This window comes from Eleutherodactylus coqui, chromosome 1 (assembly GCF_035609145.1).
Source record: "Eleutherodactylus coqui strain aEleCoq1 chromosome 1, aEleCoq1.hap1, whole genome shotgun sequence".
Taxonomy (NCBI): Eukaryota; Metazoa; Chordata; class Amphibia; order Anura; family Eleutherodactylidae; genus Eleutherodactylus; species Eleutherodactylus coqui.
In genome coordinates, this window is record NC_089837.1 from 469,320,054 (window position 1) to 469,344,414 (window position 24,361).

General features: G+C 43.3%; 1 protein-coding gene across 1 annotated transcript; it reads right to left on the bottom strand.

Moving 5' to 3' along the window:
* Positions 1–3,455: 3,455 nt before the first annotated feature.
* HIGD1C (HIG1 hypoxia inducible domain family member 1C) lies at positions 3,456–24,147 on the bottom strand. The gene is made up of 4 exons (XM_066584382.1): positions 24,012–24,147; positions 18,431–18,530; positions 9,132–9,266; positions 3,456–6,962 (listed from the first exon to the last, which is right to left on the bottom strand). The coding sequence occupies exons 2-4, from the start codon at positions 18,519–18,521 to the stop codon at positions 6,898–6,900; spliced, it is 291 nt and encodes a 96-aa protein (XP_066440479.1). The 5' UTR covers positions 18,522–18,530; positions 24,012–24,147; the 3' UTR covers positions 3,456–6,897.
* Between the last annotated feature and the right edge of the window lie 214 nt (positions 24,148–24,361).

The following is a 24,361-nucleotide window of genomic DNA, read 5'->3' on the forward strand; positions in this document are numbered from 1 at the left end:
TAGGTGAAATGGCTGGGATCAGTTATCTCCAATTCTGGCAATAGTTGCTGTGTGTCTACTGCGATCTACAGCAGATACCGACTGCAGATAGTGCAGGCACAGCGCCAGAGCCATAAATGTATAATGGTTCGTGCTAGGTGTTTATTATAACAGGGGGACTGCAGTCAGGGAACCTGGGGGTCGGGTTGCATTCAGTAGGCAAGTATAATGCAGGAGACGCTTCTAGCCTTGTTTGGTTGTCTAAACAATCAGACTGCTTGGTCTCCCAGCTGCTGTCACTTTTGATCTCCAGGTGGAATATGCAGCTACAAGTGTAACTGCAGATATACTTGAGATATAAGCCCTTCCCCTGAAAATAAGCCATAGCTGCATAAAAAAAAAAAAAAAGAAAAGCACTTATCCTGAAGCTCCGGCGCACTTGTCTGCAGTCTTCAGCCAGCGCATTGAATGGCTGTGATTGGCTGAGCCAAGAAAGCGCTGTCTGAAGCTTGCAGACAAGTGTGCCAGAGCTTCGGGAGGAGAAATGCGGTGGAGCAGACAGCGCCTGTTAGGTGATGTTTTTTTTTTGGTTGGTTTTTTTTATGCAGCTAGGGCTTATTTTAGGGACAAACAGTAGGACTTCCCACTGTAGAAGTTGCATCGCACGGCATGAAAACCACGATTTTGTGTGATGCAACACAAAGGAAGGCTCCATAGGGAAAACATGGGCTACAAAACATCGCTAATCGTGATTTTTTTCTCTCACAAGGTAGCAGCCTACAAAACATCGCTAATGTGAAGGAGAGCATGGGCCTCACATATACGTGATTTGTAGCAGTGTCGCATCGCGGGGAAAAAAAAAAAAAAAAATCAAGCAATTTTGTCGCCCGTGTGAAAGCAGCCTAAAACTCGTGCGAATATGAACTCCAACGCTGCGAGCCCTATTTTTTCATGTTCCTTGGAACATATTGCCCATTGTTTTCAGTGGGGCTTTAAAGACATCGCATGGCACCTGCATGCCGTGCGATGCGCATGTGAGTGTGATGGGAAACACTTTGGATCCTCTATCGCACACGGGAGAATTGCAATTTCACAGAAGCAAGACATTTTTGCTTGAAAAATACCTTGCATTCGCAGGTAAACCGCACGTTGGCAAGCACGATATCGGGACAGAGTTTCTTCGCAGCTATCTTGTTTGCTGGTATGAATGTAGCCTTACAGAGTAAAACCCCATACAGAAGATAAACGAGCAAACCTGACATAAGTTGTGTACAAGTTTGCTTGTTCATATCCCACCTAGACAACGGCAACCTCCTCCTCTGCACTCTTAACTGTGCTGCCCGGTTTCTCCACCACTTTCCTTGTTCCTCTATCGCCCCTCTCTGTGCCCCTCCCTACATGGTCTACCTAATACTTTTCTTATAAGACCTTCCTCTTCTTTCTCCCACCATCCAAAACTTTTAAAAGTGTCCTGAAAACGTACCTCTTCGGAAAAGCTTACACCCCACTAGAACCACCTCCACTACACAACTGCATAAGCAGCTTTTAAAAAGTCATGTTCTCTCTCATTCCCATTGACTTGTGAGCTGGCTCCTCTCCCCCTGTACAGGTCTACCACTAGTCACTCCGGAAACTTAGTCATACCTTTTCCTGCATGTAGTACTACATTGCAGCCATTGAAACCAATGACTGTATAAAGCATGGACAAGCTGGATGCATGAAAGCAGCCGCCACTGTTACATAGAAGTTCTCCATTATTACTTATAAAAAGGCAAGACCAACTGGAAGACTCCCTCCCACCCTACACCTCCATGACATCTACATGGAAATTGGATGTCTTAAGCCTCCAACGCCAATTTTAATTATAATACAGGACAAACTAGGGCCATTTTATTCAGTAAAATGCAGGACAAGTGACCGGAAACGGAACGCACCCCATTATAGCAGCGGGTCCTATTTGGTTCCAGCCAAAGACAGAGCCATTCGGCAAGTGGTTTCCATTCCCTTGCCCATAACTGCAGGAAAACAAATGGAAATGCCAAAAAGTGAGCGAAGTCTTAATGAGACAACTCCTTTAAGAATAATATATTCTGAATGTCCAAGTTACTACTGCTCAGGAATAAGTACTAGCTGCCAGCCTTTTCCCCACCTCCCTAATTGATTTTAACCTTCAAATCCGCAAATGAATTTAAAATGTATTTGCGGATCCTAAGCTCCCACGGCGATGAATGGAGCCACATGTGCACGTGATCCGTGATAAAATGGAGCATGCTGTGATTCTTTTTTTTATCCACGTGGGAGATCATTTAAAGTCAAATTTGCAGGTGTGAAATGAAGTGGGCGGCTTGAACTGCAGATCACCCGTGAAAATTTTGAAACTCAAATTCACTCGTGGAATTCTCAAGCGAGACTTACATGAAAATAGGGCCTTCTGCAGATTTCCCATCTTGCACTATATGCTTCCCATGTAAATTAATGTTATTACAACACACAAGTTCTGTGCATCGCACAATTGCATAGAGCTGCATCTTTCGCAGCCATGTAAATCCAGCCTTAGGCCTCATGTTCACGGTCAGGTTTGATTTGCAGAACCCGAGTGGGAGATCCGCAAATCAAGCTGCCCATAGGGAATCATGGGAAGCCGCAAAATAGTTTAAGGAAGCAGATTTGTTTTGCAGACCTTTTGGTCCAGAAAACAAAATCTCAGCATGCTGTATTTTTCTGAGAATCCCGCACCGACAGCTCCCATTCAAGTCAATGGAAGCCGTCCGACCCACGGCACACCGCAGCTGACATTGCAGAAATGCAGCGGATCCCGCGGAAAAGCAGGAGTTTGAAAAAGAACAACTCCTACTGCGCATGTGTGCTGGAACAGATTCACCGTGCAGAAGAAAGACGATCCGGCCGGGGCGCAGAAGACCCGCAACAGGTAAAATAATCCTCGGCCACAGGCAGGGTGGGATTCCCTGCACAGGATCCAACCCGCTCGTGGACATGAGGCCTTATACAAAGCGTTATAAGATTTAAAAAAGGAGCCATCCTAAAGTGCCAAAAAATTAGAAGAGGTTTGCAATTTTCGGCTTCTTTCCACACCCAGAAGTTATAATAAACTTTTCACATGCCGCCATGTCGGCACTTCTGGACATCCTTTTTTTTTTTTACTTTTAAAATGAGGTCAAATGTCATTTTTGTGAAATAAGAAAAATAAAATCTGTTCTCGGCGGAAGTGTTTTGTATCATGTAGCTTTCTGTGGCAGACAGACAATCCTTACTACCCACTGGAGGAGACAGTGGCTGTCAATGTGCCTTAAATTGGCATTTAAAAAAAAGCTAGAAAAAAAATAAATAAAATGAGGGCTAATTAAAATATTAATAAAAGTGACTATATAATATGAATGAAGCGGTGTTTTGCTTTTTTTTTTTTTATATACACAGGAATCCATCATGATTGCAGACGATGAGACAATGCAGCCATATTATGTAAGTTAATGATATTTAATCAGTGCACAAATCAAACAATACAGGCTAAAAACAAAGTTAACACTCTCACAGTGATATAGTATTTGAGTCATTACAAGTGGATTATAATTATTGTAGTAGTGTCAAGGCTAGAGCAGACAGGAATACTATAATGTACAGTCCTTAAGCCAGTTATGTAGGTACTAAATCAGGAGGCATTATAGAAACTGCATCAACAAGGCTACCATTGCTGCTCTGACTGGCTAGTGCTGCCCACATGAACCCACATCAAACATCCAATTGTCTGGGACCTCTGACAATTAGGTGTTTGAAATGGCCGTGGTGATCGGGCAAGTGCAGCAGCCACTTCACTGCTTACCAGGCACAGTGCCGTACATATGAAAGTGGCTGTGCCTGGTATAGCAGCTTAATCCCATTCACATGAATGGGACTGAGCTGCTCATAAGCCATGTGACCAATTAACATAACCTCACAGGCTGTGCAACAGCCTCTTCAAACAGTTGACTGGCAGACCCCCACTGATCACATATTACCACCTATACTACGGATCGGTCACCTGTATTTTTACCCCATAAAACCACTTTAAAAGGATTATTTCTATTTGGTTCAAAAACAAAGCCATAGGGACCCATGCATATAATACAAAAAGGTATGAAAAATACCCAATAAAATTGTTTGTTCTCAAAGATGCTGAATACGCACTGCTGCAGGGCAAGGTAAAGTGAAACCACATTTAGGGGAAATATGTGAAGAGTGGGCCGAGTTCCAATAAAGTTGGGAAATGTAGGGAAAAATATGCCAACAACTTTAATAAAAGGAATGCATTAAAGCTTCCTGTGCCCTTGTCCAAAAATCTATAGATAGCCTCACTGGTAAATTCACAAGTCGCACCACAGGGGTTTTCCAAACCTTAAAAAAGGGCCACATTGGCAAAAATAAATTTTCTCCCCCCCCCCATCCCCAATATGTACATAGTGTCTGTACATTACAATATAGTAATGTCTCACTGCAGAGGTCGTGTAGTTTTAAGTACTCCCGGCACTAAACAGATATGAACACATTGTTTTGAGCAAGTATAGGCAGAGGAAATCAGTGATCCGACAATGATCGATCATCACGCCCTAGCGCAGACAACGGCAAGAGCTTGGTAGCACCTTATGAGGATGTGTTTTAGAAGCCATAGACAGCCTTACAGTTTGTTTTTTGTAATTTTTCAGTTGCTTCCCAAATGCAAGTTAGCAACTTTCTAAAGAGTCTTCTTTAAAACTTCCTGCCGCATAGTGTGTAAAGCTGCTTTAGACGAAACGATCCTCGTGTGAACGAGCGACATCATCGCTAGCTCATTCACTCTTAGTTTGTTTAGATAGGCAAAGTCATCGTTGGCTCGTTGAAACAAACATCGTTCAGTCTTTCACATTTGCTATATAAGTGAATGTGAAAGCCTGAATGGACGCTGGGTAAACCAAACGATAAGTGAACAAGCCAACCGGGATTTTTAGGACTGCATAAAATGAACAAAAAAAGCGAATGATTCTCTTCAGCCGTTGACTCGCGTTTAGACAAACATTAATTTTCACTTTTGCTTGTTTGAACAATCATCATACTGTCTAAAAGCACCTTAACTCCTTCACCTAGTTGGCTTTCCCGTGGAATCGGATATAGATCTGATGGAACACTGGGGGAAAAATGGGGCGGAGCAATGTTTCAAGTTACAGCAATGAGGAGGCTGTACAGAAAAGTGGAGAAGTATCCTAAGTTATTAGAGAGGACAGCTCACATAGGGAGGAAACACACAATTCCATAATTCTTACATTTTATTTATTCCAATATTCACTATGCAAGATAAATAATTTGATATTTGGGCTGAATCAGGCAACACCAATTATGTATAGATTTTTTTCCTCCCAGAAATAAAGAAAAAAAAAAAAAGGACTTGATAAAAAAAATAAAGTATTAGTCACACTAGGTCTTAAACATCCATTTTCCTAATTGCTGGTATAGCGCACCACAATTCTTCTGTACTGCAGTGTATTATGCCTGCCAGTGTAAAAACTGACAGACTATTAGGCCTTTTCCCCTAGCAATGGGGTGACAGAGGGTACCATTTCTCTATGTCTAACCACTATTGGCCACAACATCTCAAGAGTTAAACAGCCAGGATTGGTCATTACAACGGATACCCGCTGACCCATCACCGTCCTGTACCTGTATGGTGGATATCAGAAACAGCTTACCTGAAAAAGTAAGTGGTGAAATAATTACTACATACTTTTCAAATTAGATACAGTGATCTTTCTTATCCTGGTGCATTTAAGAAGAGGGCTAGGAGCTACTGCATTAAAAGAGCCACAAGTAGAATATCTAGGGTGAACACACTGCAGAGGCAAACCTTGTGGCTGCGAAGGCGCCGATGCAGAGAGAAGGCACAACCCTAATCGGTCCTATCTGCTTTACCACTTTGCAACTACCCAGGACTCTTTACGGATTGATTCAAGTGTGGAACGGGTTCTAAATGGCAAAACCTGGCACCATAATGAGAAAGACTCATGAGTCTAGGACTCTAGCGTTGAAAACTGAGAATCCATTGGCAAAAAAACACAGTTGTCACTCTGCTTCCCCCAAAAAGTGTCTATGGGGAAAGGACACTCCCATCCAGGTAGGAGGAGAGAAGACCTGCGTATGAACAGTCTAAAATAAAAGAAAGAATTTTGAATTTAAAAAGTTAACTTTGTAATTAATTGTATTTATGCGGAGATTTAAAGGTAATTATCTAGATAATCGATTCACTAGATACTATTGTGCTTTTACACTGCACTGTATCCTACTTGGTAGAAGCATTGCTTATCTATAGACTTTTGGCTACTCATGTAATGTGTTCTCAGCTACATAACAGCCATCCAAGATTCAAGTGAGCATCTTAGGCCACACTGAGCATTTAACTAGAGGCCTTTAGGACCATTAGACTTCTGTCTACTTTTACAAAGAGGCACTGAAGACAATAGAAAAGTATCTACGCCTGGCAAAGCTTGTGACTAGAGAGCAGGACAGCCTGAATTACTCCACAGTACAGGCAATATTCTTGCACATGAAAGGACATACAAGTATTGAGATTCCATAAATCAGAGAAATAGAAGACTACTGTGCCATATAGCGCATCCGCTCACTTAATACTGGAAGTATTTTGCACCATGAATTGGAAAAGTTTCAGTCAGATTGCAACAAAAACCTAGAAAAAACACCCGATAATTTGCTAGTATGTAATTATCACAGTCAACAAAACTGCCTGTAGTATTGATACAAAGTCTAGATAAATGAACTAGTGATCAAACTGTTACAAAAACACAGTACTAAGAAGCTTGTCCAGGGCCGAGAAGATCGAGCAGACAGGTCTTCGATGACGCTGAATGTTCCCACCAGGCTCTGTTTTTACTTCATTCCTTACTTTTCAGAGTTGTCTACAAACCTAGGCTTGATATATTCGCTGTACATGGAATACATTATACCTAAATCAGAAAAAGAGAGAGAGTGTCATACAATCCTAAAAGCTTCATGGGTTTATACATGGATAAATATTTAATGGGATCGGACAGTGCTATATGAGCTATCCTCCAACAAGACAATATTCGCTAATCTAGATAGCCGTCACTGCCCTCTGTCCCTAATGAGGTTCACAATCAGATTTCTCTGTCTCACACATTAGGGCCACATTAGAAGAAAGCGAACTAAACCCTTTCCAATCCAATTTCTATCCTGGTTTTTCTAGGGGGCGTACTCTTTTCTGCCGTTATACAACAGCGCTATCTGTTGGCTAAAGCCAGTACTGCATGAGGTGACACGTTGGATAGGCTCCAACAGCAGAGAGGCTGGCAACATATAGTAAGAGAACCCTGACGGATGTCATCCAACATCAGAGCTGTACAGCCTTAAATCATAATATCTTCAGAGGTCAGACAGTGGATTGGAAAGGGTTAAGCCATCACTAGGTTTTGGAGAGTTGTAAAACTAGAGGAAAGCCATACAAGCATGGAAAGAATGTACAAACTCCACACAGATGTTATCTTTGTTTGCATTCAACCCTAGGATCCCTCTCCCACCCCTCAGAGTCCTAAGGCAACAGAAATGCAGTCCTAAGCTCTTGCTCATAACCTGAAGGTTGCGAGTTTTATACTTGCATGGTTCAGGTAGTCGGCTCAAGGTCGACTCAATTTTCCATCCCTCAGAGGTTGGTAAAAGGGGTACCCAGCTAGGAGGGGTGTTATAAATAAATTACTTGAAAGCGCTGCGGAAAAAGTTGGTGCTATAGAAATAAGATTTATTTTTAACTTTAGCCGAAACACAGGTCACACAGACAGAGATTGCAGTGTAACATCACGAGGTAGGGGTATTTAATGTGGTTGCGTTACGGTGTAGACGTTGCCAAGACAATGACCTGCTGATTGCAAGCAATCTAACCGCTTGTGATCGGCAAGTTGCAATAGCTTGTGTGCTGCAAAGCAACTGCATTGACTTCCATTACTTATGTCACAGGGCTACACTGCAATCTTGTATAGTGGCCAAAGTCCCCGTGTCGCTCTAGCTCTCTATTTTTCTAGAAATCTTCTGGAGCTTAATGTCTAGTATCTTAAAAAGCTTATAGGTATTTCTTTCAAATCTCTAAGCTCTGTTCATTCATGCATTTTCAATCCTCGCTATTTGACAGCAAACACAGTGTAGTGTAATATTCTAGCTAGTAAATAAAAGCGATCAAAAGGATATCGTAAGAAACTATCAGTACGGATCCATCACGAATCCTTTTCTACCTTTTTTTGTGGACGTTTTACGTATTATTAAACATATAAAAAGAAAAACGTAAGTTATATAATGACCAGTGCTCATTATGGACCTCATGGAATTAGGCCCAATGTTCTTTAGAACATATCTGCCACACATATCAAGACGAAACAAGATGCACATCAGGCAGTCGAAAACTATTACACATGGTGGCTATGGCCGGGGTTAAAACAATCCTGCAGGCGTGGGTTGACGCATCTCCCCCCTCCCTTCTGGCTTTTTATGGAAAAACTATCTTTCCTCATGCACATGGATTGGGCAGAAGCAACCTTAGCTAAAGGAGCGCAAGTTCAACCCTTTTTTTTTTTTTTAATTTGGGAAAGCTTCATTGAAATTTTGCCTCGACGGGTAAAAGAAGCTAATAAGGAGTCCTTTAAATGAACTTGCTGGTACTTGGAGAGAGCGATGGTGGAAAACCCGCCAATAACCACCATATAGGAGTGTTCTAGGAGGGGGGCCTGGATTAGTTGAGCTATATGGAAAACATTTGTTATCTTTTACTGAACATTCATATTCATAAGGTCTCTGTATTCCAACCAATAGAATACCAGTTAACCCCTCATAATACAGAAAAGAGCTAATAAAAACATTTAAATATAAGATACATGCCAAACGTTTTCCATATATTCATCAGGTGACAGTGATATTGAACTGCCATGCAGTTATCTATCTCCTTCGGAGTGGCAGCTGAGTGCCAAGTAATGACAGCGCTCCAGTGCTTAAAATAACGGGAAGAGCAGCATTGTGACAGAGGGGCTGCAACTTTCAGATATTCACACACTGAAAAAGTCTTCATTTAATGATGAATTGCAAATGTTAGACAAGCCATATGCCTAACCTACCGAAGGTCATGGCTCCGACAACAAATCCTTGGGCACCGACTCTCATGTGAATGAAGTGTAGTGACATCGGCTGGTCCCCACGGCTGCGGAGTTTATAAAGGCCGTAAGCCACCACTGCCGTAAAGCCAGCAAACCCTACAAGAGAAGGAGACAATTATTTATGAGGTGAGGGTGTATTAAACTGTGTGTGACCTATAAATACATAGATAATGATGGTTTCTCTGTTTCTGTACTTGTGCAATGTGAAGTACCATCGAGATGGGCACCTGCGGTGCCAGCTGCCTCTGCTTGCTAATTATGCTGGCAAGTAAAAGTTCCTTAAAAGAAAAAAAAAAAAAAAAAAACTGGGACCAGAACCCTCAGCAGATATTCCCATAACCAAGACTGGCATCAGCTACAAAGAAGCTTGGAGATACTGGAGTGCATGTTTCACAGTTCACTAGTTAAATGCCAGGTCTCCATTCATATCCAGAAAAAAAAAAAAGTTCAAGTCACGAGAGGGAGACCGCGTTAGGCACTAGCTCATCGTACTTTCTGACAAGCAGGGAAGACGTAGCAACTTCAAAGGCAGCCGCTCACCACACCAGGGTACCCTCCACATACCCAGTATAAGGCCTCATGTCCACGGGTGGATCGGATTTCGCATGTGGAAGCCCGCAGCGGAATCCTACCTTACCCGCGGCCGTGGACACTGCTTACTCGTCCGGGTCTTCTGCGTGCCTGTCCGAGTCTTCCATTTTCCTCACTGCGGATGTGTGTGAAAGCGCCGGCCAGCGCGTTGCACATGCGCAGTGGAGTTAGTTTTTCTTTTGAAAACTCCTGCTTACCCGTTGAATCCGCGGCTCATCTGCAATTGAAATACGGACAGGCCACAGATCGGACAGCTTCCACTGACTTCAATGGAAGCTGTCTATGTGGGAACTGGGACCACACTGAAATGGAGCATGCTGTGGTTTGCTTTCCTGGATCAAATGGTCCGCAAAACAAATCCGTATGCTTTAATTCAGCTGCGGACACCCATGTTTCTCTATGGGTGGCTTTAACTGCGGATCGTCCATGCAGGTGCCCCGCAATTCAAATCCGCCTATGGACATTGGGCACAACAGAGAGAGCAAGTCAAACAATTATTGAACTGGACATAGAATAGAAACAGCAGGTGGCGCTATTCAAACAGTCCTGGATTAGAACCACTTTTTACAAGAGGTTTAAACATAAAAAAATGGATTAAAACTATGAGCTGACGTACCTATAAGTAATATTTACGGCACAACACCTTTAATGTAATAGTTTTGTTAAACCTCTTGAATTAAAGCTGAAAGTTTATACTTCAATCACATAGAGGTGTCTTTCTTTTAAATCCATTGTGGTGTGTACGAGGCAGACAGAGCCTGGTATAGGTACTACTACTTCCCAAAATGCAAATCACTAATGTAAGATATGGGCAGACAAGAGCAAGAAGCAGATGAAGGAAGATTTGAGCCCAGCACCTGGCAACATTGTGAATTCATGCATTGGTAAGATAAGAATGTGCCGTGAGATGAGAACAAGATGTACGAGGCGTTCCCAGTTACTAAACTGTTTATGTAGGTTCATTTATACAGAAAGTTGTAAAATAATGGTGGCTGCATTTCCCACAGCTTCATGATGTCTAAGAGATGCTGTAGAAGGATCAATGGGCAGCGTACCAGGGGAAGAACTGCAGATAAGGGAGGTGCACACTATTTTGTGTATGGTGATCGCGTATAATGCATATAGGTTAATAGGACTATAAATCACGTTAGGCCTTGGAAGTAGATAATCAGATGGTTGATCATAATTGTTGGTTTTAATGCCACAAGGGCAAACACTGTTGAACAATATTGGTTCAATTCACATAACTGATGTCGGTGTCATCTGTCCGATTGCCTGTGCTTGGTGCTAATTAGATTTATGTAATATTAACGTTTTCTAATTAGGGATGATGAGAAAGATCTGTTCAGATAATCAGCTAGAATAAAGATGAAAGGCTGACGTGAAAGTCTATTACCATCAGGGGACAATTATACAGTTCATATCTGGACTACAAGTTTCAATAAAGGCCGATATGCAGCAGAGGAGCTGGCCAGGCTCCGTCGTGCGCTGTACGGAGAGATCATCTTCTAGAAAAATCTGTAAACACGGCATCCAATAAATGTCACAATGAGGTTGGGCGTCAAAAAGCTAACAGAAAAGGCCTCCAAATAGATTTATGCTAAAATGAAGGTAATAAAATTAAAAAAATTAAAAAAAACAAACAAAAAAAAAAACAAAACACACTACCGTATATACTCGAGTATTAGCCGACCTGAGTATAAGCCGAGACAATAAGTTTCACCACAAAAAAAATGGTCAAACTTATTAACCCGATTATAAGCCGAGCTATACTCGAATATATACTAGGTAAAAAAAACCTCCATACTAACCTCCCAGCCGGCGTCTGTCTGTGCGACAAGATGCTTGAATTCTCCCCGCAGTCATCCCCCGCCGTCCTCTCTGCTTGGCTCTGTCAGTGCTGTGTAAGTAAGCGCTGTGACTGGATTGAGCGCCAGCCAATCACAGCTGGGGCTCGATCTAATCACAGTGCTTACTTACACAGCACTGACGGCAGGGAATTTGAAAGCCGAGCAGGGAGATGACAGTAGGGCGAATTTTAAAGCAGCTTGATTGGCTGTAAATGATCGAGCAACGGTTGTGATTGGCTGACGCTCGATCCAATCACAGCTCTTACTTACACAGCGCTGACGGCGGGGGATAAAAGAGCTGAGCAAAGAGGACGTCGGGGGATGACAGCGGAGAGAATTCCAGCATCCTGTCGCACCACAGCCGGAGATAGAGACGCCAGCTGAGAGGCGAGTATCGAGTTTGTTTTTTTAAGCCTTCCCTGACTCGAGTATAAGCCAAGGGGGGGCTCTTCACAAAAAAAGTGCTGAAAAGCTAGGCTTATACTCGAGTTTATACAGTAAGTAAAAAAGGGGGGGGGGGGGAAGTTAGTGGAAAAAAGATATTTAAAAAAACTGCCCTATATTTCAGGGGGAAGAAAAAAAACAAAACAAAAAAAACAAAACAACAGAGACTCACCTCTCCTCAGTGCCACTGTACACAGCTCAGAGGCTCCCACAGCCCTGGCTTTCTGCGGAAGGGCCTGGCAGAAGTTAGGTGACCAATGCGGGTACTCAGAGGTTGCAGTGTCACCATCGGAACTTCTGGCACCAGAGCTCATATCCTAGGCACCATGATGCAAGAAGTCTGGGACCGCAGCGGTCACCTGATTTCCGCCTGAGAGTGCCATGGGAGCTGCATCCAGGGAGGCCACGGAGAGATGAGCAGGCTTTGTTTTTTAATTTTACACCAGGCCCAGATGATGGCAGAATTTTCGTATTGACAAAACCCCTTTAAATCTTGCCACAAAAAGGTCATTGCTTCAAACATCACATAAATGTAGGTTTAGCCAACAGTCCATCCAGTCATCTGAATAAGACACTGTTCACATTAGGGTTCCGTTTTCTGTCAAGCGAGTAAGAAAACAGAAAGCTGGATCGGTGTGATGACGTAAACACCGGGCACCAGATGTCCAACCGGAGCCTCCAATACAGATATGGACAAAGCCTAAAGAGCAATTCACAAAGGAGGGAGAGAAATCCTTTGCAGTAGTCTGCAATCGGTGGTTATTATACATAGCTTGTTACCATCGAACTACCTCCAAGGACTGTGGGGAAGCAAGTGGGGAATTGGGGATAGGCCAACTCTCTATTAAATGAGCCCATGTACCTCCATACCAGAGCTGCACCATAAACTACACAAAGCGGTTTTCCAAAACCAGCAGTTATCTCCTTATTAAGGAAGATTTAGTTATCTGATGTATTTAATTTTTATGCAGACAGGCTCCCCATGTGTTAATATAACAAAGAAGCCTATACTCCCCTCTTCCGGCTCCGGGTCACCCCTGTGACATATTATTTACAGGCTGCAGCAGCCTGTAAATGCTATGTCACGGGGAGACAGAGTGCTGCAGCACTGAACACAGCTGAACCTGGGAGTGTTAGGCTTGCTTGTTAAATTAACCCCTTAGGCCTTCCTCACACAGGAGTTTGAAGAAACGCAGGGTTTTTCAACGCTGCGTTTACTGCAGATCCAGACCGGTTTCAGCAGCGCTGGCATGCGTTATGCCAGCATTTTGGCTGCGTTTTCAGCACAGCAGAATAGGCAGTCAATGATGCTGAAAAGAAATAAAAAAAAAAAAAATCAATACTCACCTAGAAGGAGTCATCGGGGTCTCCGGACCTCCATGCAGCCTTCCCTGCACTTGTCAAGCTGGCAGGGGATCTTTTGCCAATGACAGCAATTGGAAATCCCCGCCTCTAGCAAGAGATTTCTATGATTGGCTGAGTCAGCTGATTGACAGCCCACATAAGCCAATCACAGCCAGCTCTGAATGAATGGCCAAGATTGGTCCATTCATTGCTAGCTGCGATTGGCTGAAAGGGCGGTCAATCACATCCGAATCAGCCAGTCACAGCAATCTCTATCTCTAGCAGAAGATGCTCTGTTGGCGCGATAAGTGGACGGGAGCCTGCACCGTGGAAACCCTGATGGCACCTGCCAGGTGAGAATCACTTAAAAAAAAAAAAAACTAAACAAAGGTCCTGCAGCTAGCGCTGGCATTTAGCGCTGTCCAAAACGCGGCAACAAGTTGTACCGTGTTTTCAGCAACGCTCAAACAGCTGCCCATTCATTTCAATGGGCAATGCAGACCTGAAAATGGCCGAAGATAGAACATGCATCGCTGTCAAAACGCTGCGTTTTGACACTTGCGTGAACAGCTCCATTAAAATGAATAGGAGTGTTGTACAGCGTTTAGCGCAGCTTCTTAATGACCAGGCCAAATTTTGGAAATCTGACATGTGTCACTTTAACAAAGAATAGCTCCATAAAGGTTTTGCATATCCAAGTGATTCTGACTGTTTTTTGCCACATATTGTACTTCATTTAGGTGGTAAACACAGACCCATAGAATGTGGGTATTTAATAAAAGCACTAAAATTGGGGGAAAAGATATTTTTCACATTTTCAACTGCAATATGTCAAATATGTGCAAACATACTGTACACATTTTTAATAAGATATATAATTACATTTACTTTATTCTGGACGCACATTCAAAAAACTAGTTTTTTTTTTTAACCATTTAGGAGACGTACAAATTTAACTTTAATTAACAACATTTTGAGGAACATTTTATTTTCCTGCATCAAGCCAAGAATGCAAAGGCTCACAGAATGATAGATACCCCCTACAAATGACCCCATTTAAAAAAAACTACACCCGGGCAATGCAGGAATTCCACTTTTCTTCAAAGGCTCATCCCTTACAAAGATGATGACTGACACACGGCCAACAGAGATCCCTAGGGTGAGGGACATGTTGGGGACAGAGGGACTTAGGCCCCTGAGGGAGGTGGTGGGAGATCGGGGACCCCCGGCTGGAGCATGGTACCAGTACCTCCAATTAAGCCATTACATAAGATCCCTGGGGAGGCCCGAGGAGGTAAACGTGCCCATGACACCATTCGAGAAGCAGTTCATACATAACCGGGGGAAAAAACAAAAAATCTCAGAATTATATAAATTCTTGATAGAAGAGGATTCACGGGATAGAGGAAGGGATTTAGAGGGGGCGTGGGAGCGAGAGCTGGAAGCCACATACACAGAGGAGTCATGGAAGAAGGCCTACATACTGACTTACAAAATAAACATCTCGAGTAAAATGCAAGAGCTAAACTACAAGATCATCACGAGATGGTACAGGACCCCGGAGAGGCTGGCCAGATTTTGCCCCCAATGTCCGGATGTCTGCTGGAGATGCCTATCGGAGAAAGGTACCTATACTCATATATGGTGGGCATGTGCACTGATAGGCCCTCTGTGGCAAGAGGTGGGGGCTCTCCACGCGTGGGTCAGTGGCGGCCAAACGCATTTAACCCCGGAATTAGTACTACTATCTATGTTCCCCGGGTCAGTGGCGCAGGCCAAAAGCTCACTACTGAGATTTTTCATATTAGCAGCACGACAGGTGATTCCCAGAAAATGGAAATCCACAGTCCCACCTTCTCGGACAATGTGGCTGGAAGCCTTAGATAAAATCAGACATCTAGAAGAGCTATATGCTAGAGATGAGATGAAATATAACAAATATCTGACGGTGTGGTACACTTGGAATCAGCTCCGAGACTCACAAGAAGTGGCCGCGTGGGTGGCAGACGGAACTATTCCGCTCCCCCGACCATGCCCACAACTGGCTGCCGCGGGCCCCCTGGATTGGAGAGCTGCCACCTAAACCATTTAAATTAGCAGAAGTGGAACAAGTCGGTCCCCCTTCCCCCCCCCCCCCCCTTTTGTCCTAATCCTCTCTCATCCTCCCCCCTCCCCCCATTTTCTTCTTTCTTTCTTTAACTCTTCTCTTAGAGTGAAAACGCAAGTTGTGTAGACATGTTTTAGATACCTGTTTTATAGGATAACAGTTGCGGATGATTGTAACATGTAACAGCAATAATACTAATCCCGGTGACCAAGAGGAGGCCCGCCGAGGGCATACGAATGTTATAAGAGATTTAAAAGTATAGAGTTTAACAACAATTTCATTGTAACAAATGTGATTTATTTTGACAAGAAAAGAAAGTTTTATATATAATGCAAAAACCAATAAAGACATTTTGAACCATAAAAAAACTACACCCCTTAATGTATTCACTGAGGGGCGTCATGAGTATTTTGATTCCAAAGGTTTTGGGGTTTTTTGGGTTTTTTCTTTAGGGGTTAATGCAAATATGTCATTTTAAAGACAGTTTTTTTTTTCTTATAGTGCACATACAAATGAGGATTTGCACTCCAAAATGGATACCCCCGTTTGTCCTGTGGTCAGAAACACATCCGTTGTTATGTACAACGAGGCCCAAACTAAAAAGGAGTAGCCAGTGGCTTTCAGACGAACCTTTTGCTTGAGGGTATTTTAGGCCCCATTACCCACTTGTAGAGCCCTTGAGGGGCCAAAATGATGGAGAACCCCCACAAATGTTTGAAAACTAGACCCTTTAACGAGTTCATCTGGGGTGTACTGCGTATTTTGACGCCAGTTTTTGAATGAATCTAAGCTAAGCAGAAGGAAAAAAAAAATTTTCTTTTTTCCCCCGATTGTGTCATTTTAAGAAGTTTTTTTTGTACAGCACACATAGGAATGAATACTTGCACCCCAAAATGAATACCCCTGTTTGTCCTATGTTCACAAACGTACCCACTGTAGCCCCAATCTGCTTACTGGACACTATTTGGCCTGCAATAGAGGGAACACCCTTTGGCTTTCGAGTGGGGAGATGAAACTAACTTTTCATGATCGTTTTTATCTATTGGATAACAGCGATCACGTGACCAGAGACCGCATACCGCAGCCCCCAGTGACATCTCCCTGCTCTCTGCTATGTTTGCAAGCTGAGAGCAGGGAGATTTTACATTTCCTAGGCCCTCTGTGCAAGCGCTTGACATCTTGCCATCTGGCACACATGCACAGAAGCCGGCATCAGGTCTTTGCAGGACCAGAGCGCCACGGGACATTGCAGAGGCTAGTGGTGAGTAGTTTCAGCTCCCATAATGGATCCGGTCCATGAGGGGAGATGAAACTAAGCTTATTTAACTTTTTTTGAACTTTTATGCGATCGCCATTATCCATTGGATAACTTTGTTCGCGTGACCTGGGGTCGCTCACCGCGGCCCCCCATGACTGCTCCAAGCTATCCGCTACCTCCAACAGCCGATAGCAGGGAGCTGTCACACGCACAGACCCCACAGCTTTACAGCCCTGTAGATTAAACCCAAGACACCTAGGATGTGAAAATGCGTATGGATGGCCATTAAGGGGTTAACACGAGGAGCGAGTCTGTGTAAAAATTAAATAAGTCAAACAACTCCTTTAACCCCTTCCCGCTCCAGGACGTACATTTAAGTTCTGGAACGTCAGGGTATTTATAAAGAAAGGTTATGGGGCGACTTCTCTCCATATAGCGCGGGCATCAGCTGTTTATTACAGCTGACACCTGCGGGCAATAGCTGCAATTGTCCGCGTAGCTGATTGCGGCTATTAACCCTTTAAGTGCCGCTGTCAATTTTCACAGCAGCATTTAAATCCCCCGAACGATGTTCAGGGGTCCTGTACGGCCCCTCCGCGGTGAGATCGGGGGAGCCGTAAAGATGTCATGGCAGCCGGGGGCCTAGTTAGGAGACTGTCTATCAAGCCATGCCCATGGGGTGGCTTGAGAGACTGCCTGTATGTAGACAGTATGTAGTGCTACAGCATTACGTCATACTGCAGGAGTGATCAAAGCATCGCATGTTGTAATCCCTCAGGGGGGCATTCAAAAAAAAAGGGAAAGTGAGAGCAATAAAGTTTTACTAATTGTTAAAAAAAAAAAATTAAAAAAAATAAATCACCCCCCTTTTGCCATATCTATCATTAAAAAATCTAAATAATAAAAATACATATTTGGTATCACCGCGTTCGTAAAAGTCTGAACTATCCAAGTAGCACATTATTTACCCCGCATGGTGAACATCGTCTGAAAAATAAATAAATAACGCCAGAAATGCACTCAGTTACCCAGTCTTCCAGAAAAAAAATGCAATAAAAAGCGATCAAAAAGTCGTATGTATTCTGAATTGGTACTATCAGAAACTACAGGACATCCTACAAAAGAGCCCTCGCTCAACTACGTCGCCGAAAAAAAAAAAAGTTATTACGCGCAGAAGATGACAGCAGAAAATAACTTTAAAAAATTAAACGTCTTTGGAAAAAAAAAAAAAAAGGAAAAACAACCACACAAGTTTGGTACCGTAGCAATCCCACTGACCCATAGAATAAAGTTATCATGTTGTTTTTGTTGCAGTTTGTGCGCCGTAGAAACAAGACGCACTGAAAGATGGTGGAATGTCGTTTTTTTTTTAAATTTTACTCCACTTAGAGTTTTGTTGTTTTTTTTAAGTTTTTCAGTATATATTATACGGTACTTTAAATAGCACCATTAAAAACTACAACTCGTCCCGCAAAAAACAAGCCCTCATACAGCGACGTCAATGGATAAATAAAAGGAGTCACGATTTTTTTTTAAAGGGGAGAGAAAAAACGAAAATGAAGAAGGGGGCTGCATCATTAAGGGGTTAATGACCAACTGATCTGACTCCACTTTCTAATCTGCATCGGAAGCCAATGCGAAGATAAATGAATAGTAAGTAACTTACCAATAGGAACAAAAGGGGATTCCTTAGTCTTCCGCATCAGTTTGTGTGATGTTGTCTCACTTTCCGACGGTGTCCATTCTTCAGAAGACATGTTTGCTTTCTGTGTGGAAGAAGAAATCATGATAAAAGTATATAAACCATCACTGCTGTCTATTATATCTATCCATTCATCTAGTTTACATGTATATGTTCTGATACATTGAGCACATGAAATCTAGAGCTTGTGGAAATCTATGTATCTATTCACATGATTATTTTTCATTGACGAGTTTAAAATACGTATTCACTGAAAAAGCCAAAAATACAATACCTGAAGGTCTGCAAAGCAGACACGGTCGCCATAGGCACGATCGCCATAAGGCAGGCACAATCGCCGTAGGGAAGGCGCAATGGCCTTAAGCCCTGAAGATATGTAGTCAGCCAGACAATAATGTGTGGAGGAGCAGCTAGTTTAAAATAAAAAAAAAAAATTTTCATTCCATTTATTGGTATTACTTTGTATCGGGCAAAAACAGATCAGTATTTGCACTGTGGAAAATAAAACCAAAAAAATGCAAATACAGAGGCAAATCCTGATGACATACAGTTGCAGTGTTATCTGTAAGACATCCCGATGTGCATAAAGGTCCTTTTACACGGGCTGACAGTCTTTTGGGCGACTGCTAACGTCTCCGCTACTCTCGTCAGCGCTTGTGCAGCGCATTCAAACAGAAAGACTTACCGCCGGCTCGCTCGCTTCTCATCCACTTGGCGTTCAGCGCTCCCCCCTCCTATGAGCATGAAGCATTCACATGGAACGACAAGCCAGCAAGCACTTAAGAGGTTTTTTAAGCTGACTGAAAAGTTAGCTTAAACAACCGCGAATGACAAGTGTGTGATTTTTCACAATCCATTAGCGCTCACTTTTTCTCATTTGAGTGATAATCATTGTGTATAAACAGGCCTTTACACAGGACAATATGATCATCTGGGTCTTCTGGAATTCTCGCAGCGGGACCAGAGCCCCTGCGGGGACCGTCGCAGCACTCACCTCTCCTGCGGCTCCGGCACTTCGATGTGCCGGCTGCCAGCCAGCCGCTGCAGAGCGGAGCCGTCGGCCGGGGAGTGACATTTCTGTGCAGAGCTCTGCGAGCCCCGCACAGAAATAGAGCATGCCCCGATTTGTTTTCCGCGCGTGATTTTGCGCGGACAAATCGCGGCCGTCTCCCTAGGATTGCATTTTCTAATGCAATCCTATGGCAGCGGCCACGGGCGGAAATTCTGCGAGAAATCCCGCCGTGGAATTTCCGCCTGTGTGCAGGGGGCCTTAGTATTTAGTTAGTATTTTGCATCAGTACTTGTAAGTCAAAAACAGGAGTGCATTAAAAATAAATAAATATGCATAAGGCCTCATGTCCACGGGCACGCTTAGCTTCCCAGTGCAGAATCCTGCAGTGGATTCCAGCTGCGCCCGCAGCCATTAGGCCAAACATAACATTAACTTGCCTGTCCAGACACGGCGCGGGTCTCCTCCGTCACGGCCGGACCTTTTTTCCCTTCTGCACGGCGGATGCACTCGGGACGCCGGTGGCATGCCACGTGCATATGCCGTGCCTTCTATTTCATTTTAAACTCCTGCTTCCCCGCGGCACAGTGGCGGAGTGGATGGCTTCAATTGATTTCAATAGAAGCTGTGGAAAATCTGTGCAGGAAAACAGCAGAAAATGGAGCATGCTGCAGGCGGTTCCCCGTATTTAATTACCTGTGGGTGCCCAGTGATTCCCTATGATCGCAAATCGCACGGCAGGAGACTCACGCAGATTTTTTTATTTTATTTTTCCTGTGGACATTGGGCCTAAGAGATGCAAATCTTTCCATCATATTTTCCATCTGTAGGTTCCACTCCTGGTTTTGGCTTTCACATACTGATGAGAAGTACTGACGTGTGAATAAGGCCTTTTTCATAAGGGCTAGAAAACACATACAAGTCCATTTCTTTCAGGCTACAAAACATCGCTCACATTTTTTATTGCGATTTTCCCATGCAATTTGGATCCGTTTTATTACGCACGTAAAGAAAAAGAAAATGGACAGGCTCTGCGCTTTCGGGTTCACACAGCCTGTCCTATTTTGATGCAATTTTCCTACAAAAACCACCCATTCAAGTCAGTGGGGGCATAAAAAACAATTAATTATTTGCCACATGGTTAGGTGCGTTAAAAACAGATCGCACAAGAATCATGCAAGTGCAATCCTTTTTTTTTTCCCCTTTAAACTCAGACTGTCTGTCCAAGTGAAATCCACGAGACTAGTCATAATGCAATGAAAGAGTTCTATTGCTATCAGATTTCAGACTGTCTGTAATAATTGCTTCCGCTATAATTGCAACAAAAAAAACAAAACAAAACACTACATCTCACTAAATTTTATATATATATATAAATATTTTTTTTATTTTTATTTCCCCCTTCACACAAACAATAACTGGAGCAGCTATTAAAGAAATTATAAACACCTAATAGAAGTACCAGTATACCAATAATTACCACTATTCATTTACGCTACATTGTGGCCAAACATTGCTGAATAAAACAGTACAAAGCCCAGTATTACCAATATAGAGTCCATATAGTGGTAGATGCAGGTTTGACAAGGTCACCCTGCAGACCATATAGGTGATTACAGTACAGTTATACCCCATAGTTCACAGGTGACATCTGGTACTAATGTTGCTGTTCAATGTTCCCGTCTTATCACCCCCCCCCCTCCTCTCTCCCACACGGACTACTCCCTATGCCCAAAGTCAAACGCCAGATTAGCAATGAGTGCTGGAGACTGCAAACTTGACAAGACTAACATTTGACTCCAAAGGTGAAGGGAACCAAAAGGTAAAGAGGGGAAGGAAGAAAAAATAAAGTATGAAGCTGTAAAAGAAAAAAAAAAAAAAAGGGGGGGGGGGGGGCAGTGATCTATACTATTTTCTCCATGAGATCTATAACATGAGCCATAATCCCGGTACATTGGCAAGAACACTCCTTTAATTTTTCAGACACAAATAGGCATTTCTCTCTGTTTAGAGGAGTGATCATCATTAGGACTTCTTGCTATATTGCTGCAATAACAACTAGTCATAAATAAGGCCGGCTGCACACGACCGGGTCGGATTCCGCATACGGATCACGCAGTAAGACGATTTTGCCCCTGTGCCCGGCTGAAGACCCCTGCGTACCGGTCTGGATTTACTTCTGTGCTACGCTAGGCGATGACGCGGATCCCACAATGATGCTTGCAGAAGGGCCACAGGACAGACGGCTTCCACTGACTTCAATGGAAGCAGTCTGTGTGTAGCCTGCATTAAAAGAGAGCACACAGCGAGCGGGGGTAAAAAAAAAAAAAAAAAAAGACAGGAAAAAGTTTTTTTTCCCCATAGCATGCTATGGCAGGTAACTGCTGCGGAATCCGGAGGTGGACGCCTGCTCCAGATTCTGCAATGCAAATCTGACGTGTACATTTGGCTTTACCAGTATATGAAAAAAAATAATACAGATTCATGAAGTTCGAAAATAAACCAATTCATTTCTATTTGCCATCCAAGATTAGACTATATAAAACACATAAAAGTGCACTTTAACGTGAAGAATTATGTTAATTTTTGTTTTTATACTCCTATATGAGAACATGAATGAAGACCAAATCATTTAAATCAATGAAGTGTAGCGCTTACCAAATGAACGAGGACAAAAGGGGAGAAAGCAGTGAACAGTAATCCTGCGGCTGACAGCGTAGCAGTCCTCAAGTGACCTGGCTGCTTACAGGCTGCGAGGTAGGAAGTATGACAGGCCTTATCAGAGGCTCTTACAATGGCCAGGCCCGCCGCAGAGCAGGGAACAGAAGCCGAGGCCTTCACTATGGTTCTAGTAGCAAAGTAGCCAAGGAACAAATGCAAGATTCCAGCAATAACAGATTAATCCTTATTTATGGGGACGTCCGCATTTCCCTAATTCAAACCCTGCACCCCAAAACTGTTTGGGCAATGACTACAAATGCATGCAAGCAGCCTGGATGTGAGCCAGATCCTGGCCCCGTGATAACAGCTCTTAACAGATACTAAGTAGTCAGAGCTGCTATGTGTAACTGGCACCAGGGCACCAATGCCGAACCCTTTTATTCTATTGTTAGTACTGGGTAGGAATGTGACGTAGCCCAGCAGGAGAGGGGGCAATCCAACTAACAGGGCTTCTAAATTTTTCAGATTTGTACATCCCTTTCCCCTATATCTTGGGGTCATCTGCCATTCAGTAGAGGAAATAATCGGCTAATGTTTTATAAACAGCGTAGTTATAAAATAAATTAGATAAATATTTCTAACCCAAAATTGACAAAAAGCGGTTTATAATGTAGTCTGGATTATATAGGAAACTATGTAACATTTACCGTTTCTTCAGGGAAACGGCCACAATTAACAGCTGCCCCCACTTGTTACTTTGTGTAATCATTAGTTAGTTTTCTCCTTCTTACTAAGACTCTTTGTACTATTGGGTACTGGATTGGAGGAATGGTGCTGTATATACGAGGATCATGGAAGGATTGTTGGTAACTCGGTTTCTATTTGCACTGAGTATATCTGGATGAGAGGAAACATTAAATACCCTCAAAAAATTCCCCTGTCTTATCCCAGAGCCCCTCTCAGATCTCTGGAAGATGTCAGGTACAGTCCGCATCCCCGCGGTGGTCGACGGTCCACGGTGAGCACCCCATAGCTGCCACAATTTCCTACCTCGTTTTGAAAGGGGGCTCCATTTTTTAGAACAAGTCACACGGACTCAATGTCTGGAGAGCAAGGGGGATGCTCTATAAAAATGACACACGGGTTTCCTTCATAGCCATTGGGTTAGTGGTGCAAAGACACCCTGGACACAAACTATTGGGAAAGTTGTGAAGGCAACCGGTCACACCCCCAAAGCGCCATAAACTAAGTTATGTGCTGTTAGGAGACGTGACAGGCAGCCGCGGAATCAATAATATTGGGGGGCTGGATCAGGGAGTATAGAAATTAAAAAGTAATTTTTAAAATATTTATATATATATATATATATATATATATATATTTATTTTTTTTTATAATAAATCCCCCTCCCTGGCCCCTAACAACACACAACACTTAGTTTATAGTGCTGTGGGACGTAACAGCTTCCCTTTAAACAATGCAATTTATATATTAAAAGCAACACTAGTTGCCAACTACATCACACCCCGCACATTAGTGCTCTACAACCATTGATGTTGCAGAACTATAACTCCCAGCATGCCCAGGCAGATTGCATTCTGGTAGTTGTAGTTTTGCATCATTGTTAGCATTTACTTAGTATAGGAGAACTACAGGTCCCAGCATCTCCTTCCCACTGATACAATAAAAGTCGCAGTATAAGCTCATGATCCCTAAGACAAGTCAGTGCTAATAACTTCTTGCAACGGGCAGGAAGTCACAGTCATTGCATATTGGCCGTCAAGCTCTGAAGGATGAATGACAGCTGTGCAGCGGCCATTGCCAGGTGCTCGGGAAGGGGGGTCACATGTAATGTGCTGTAAGGTCTGTACCCACCTGGCAGCAGCTGCCGTGTCCTCTACCGCTCCGACCTGGTGCCAAACAGACCTACTGCGCAGGCAGATCACGGCGGCAACAGCTGCCAGCTCAGGTGACGTCAGCGGTTGGCCGCACCAATCAGAAGGCGCGCTGAGCTCGTTTGATTAAAGCGAGTGTGGAGAGGTGAGAGCGGAAGCTCCGCCCCCTCTAGTGTGTGAGGAGGAAGCTCCGCCCCCACCAGTGTGTGACAGGAATGTGCGTCACCGCCTCACACTGCGTTATGTTATATAATCCCCCGCTCATATATAGCCTATGTGCTGAGGGGAGATGCTGGGACTTGTAGTTCTGCACTAAATAAAGCTATAGTG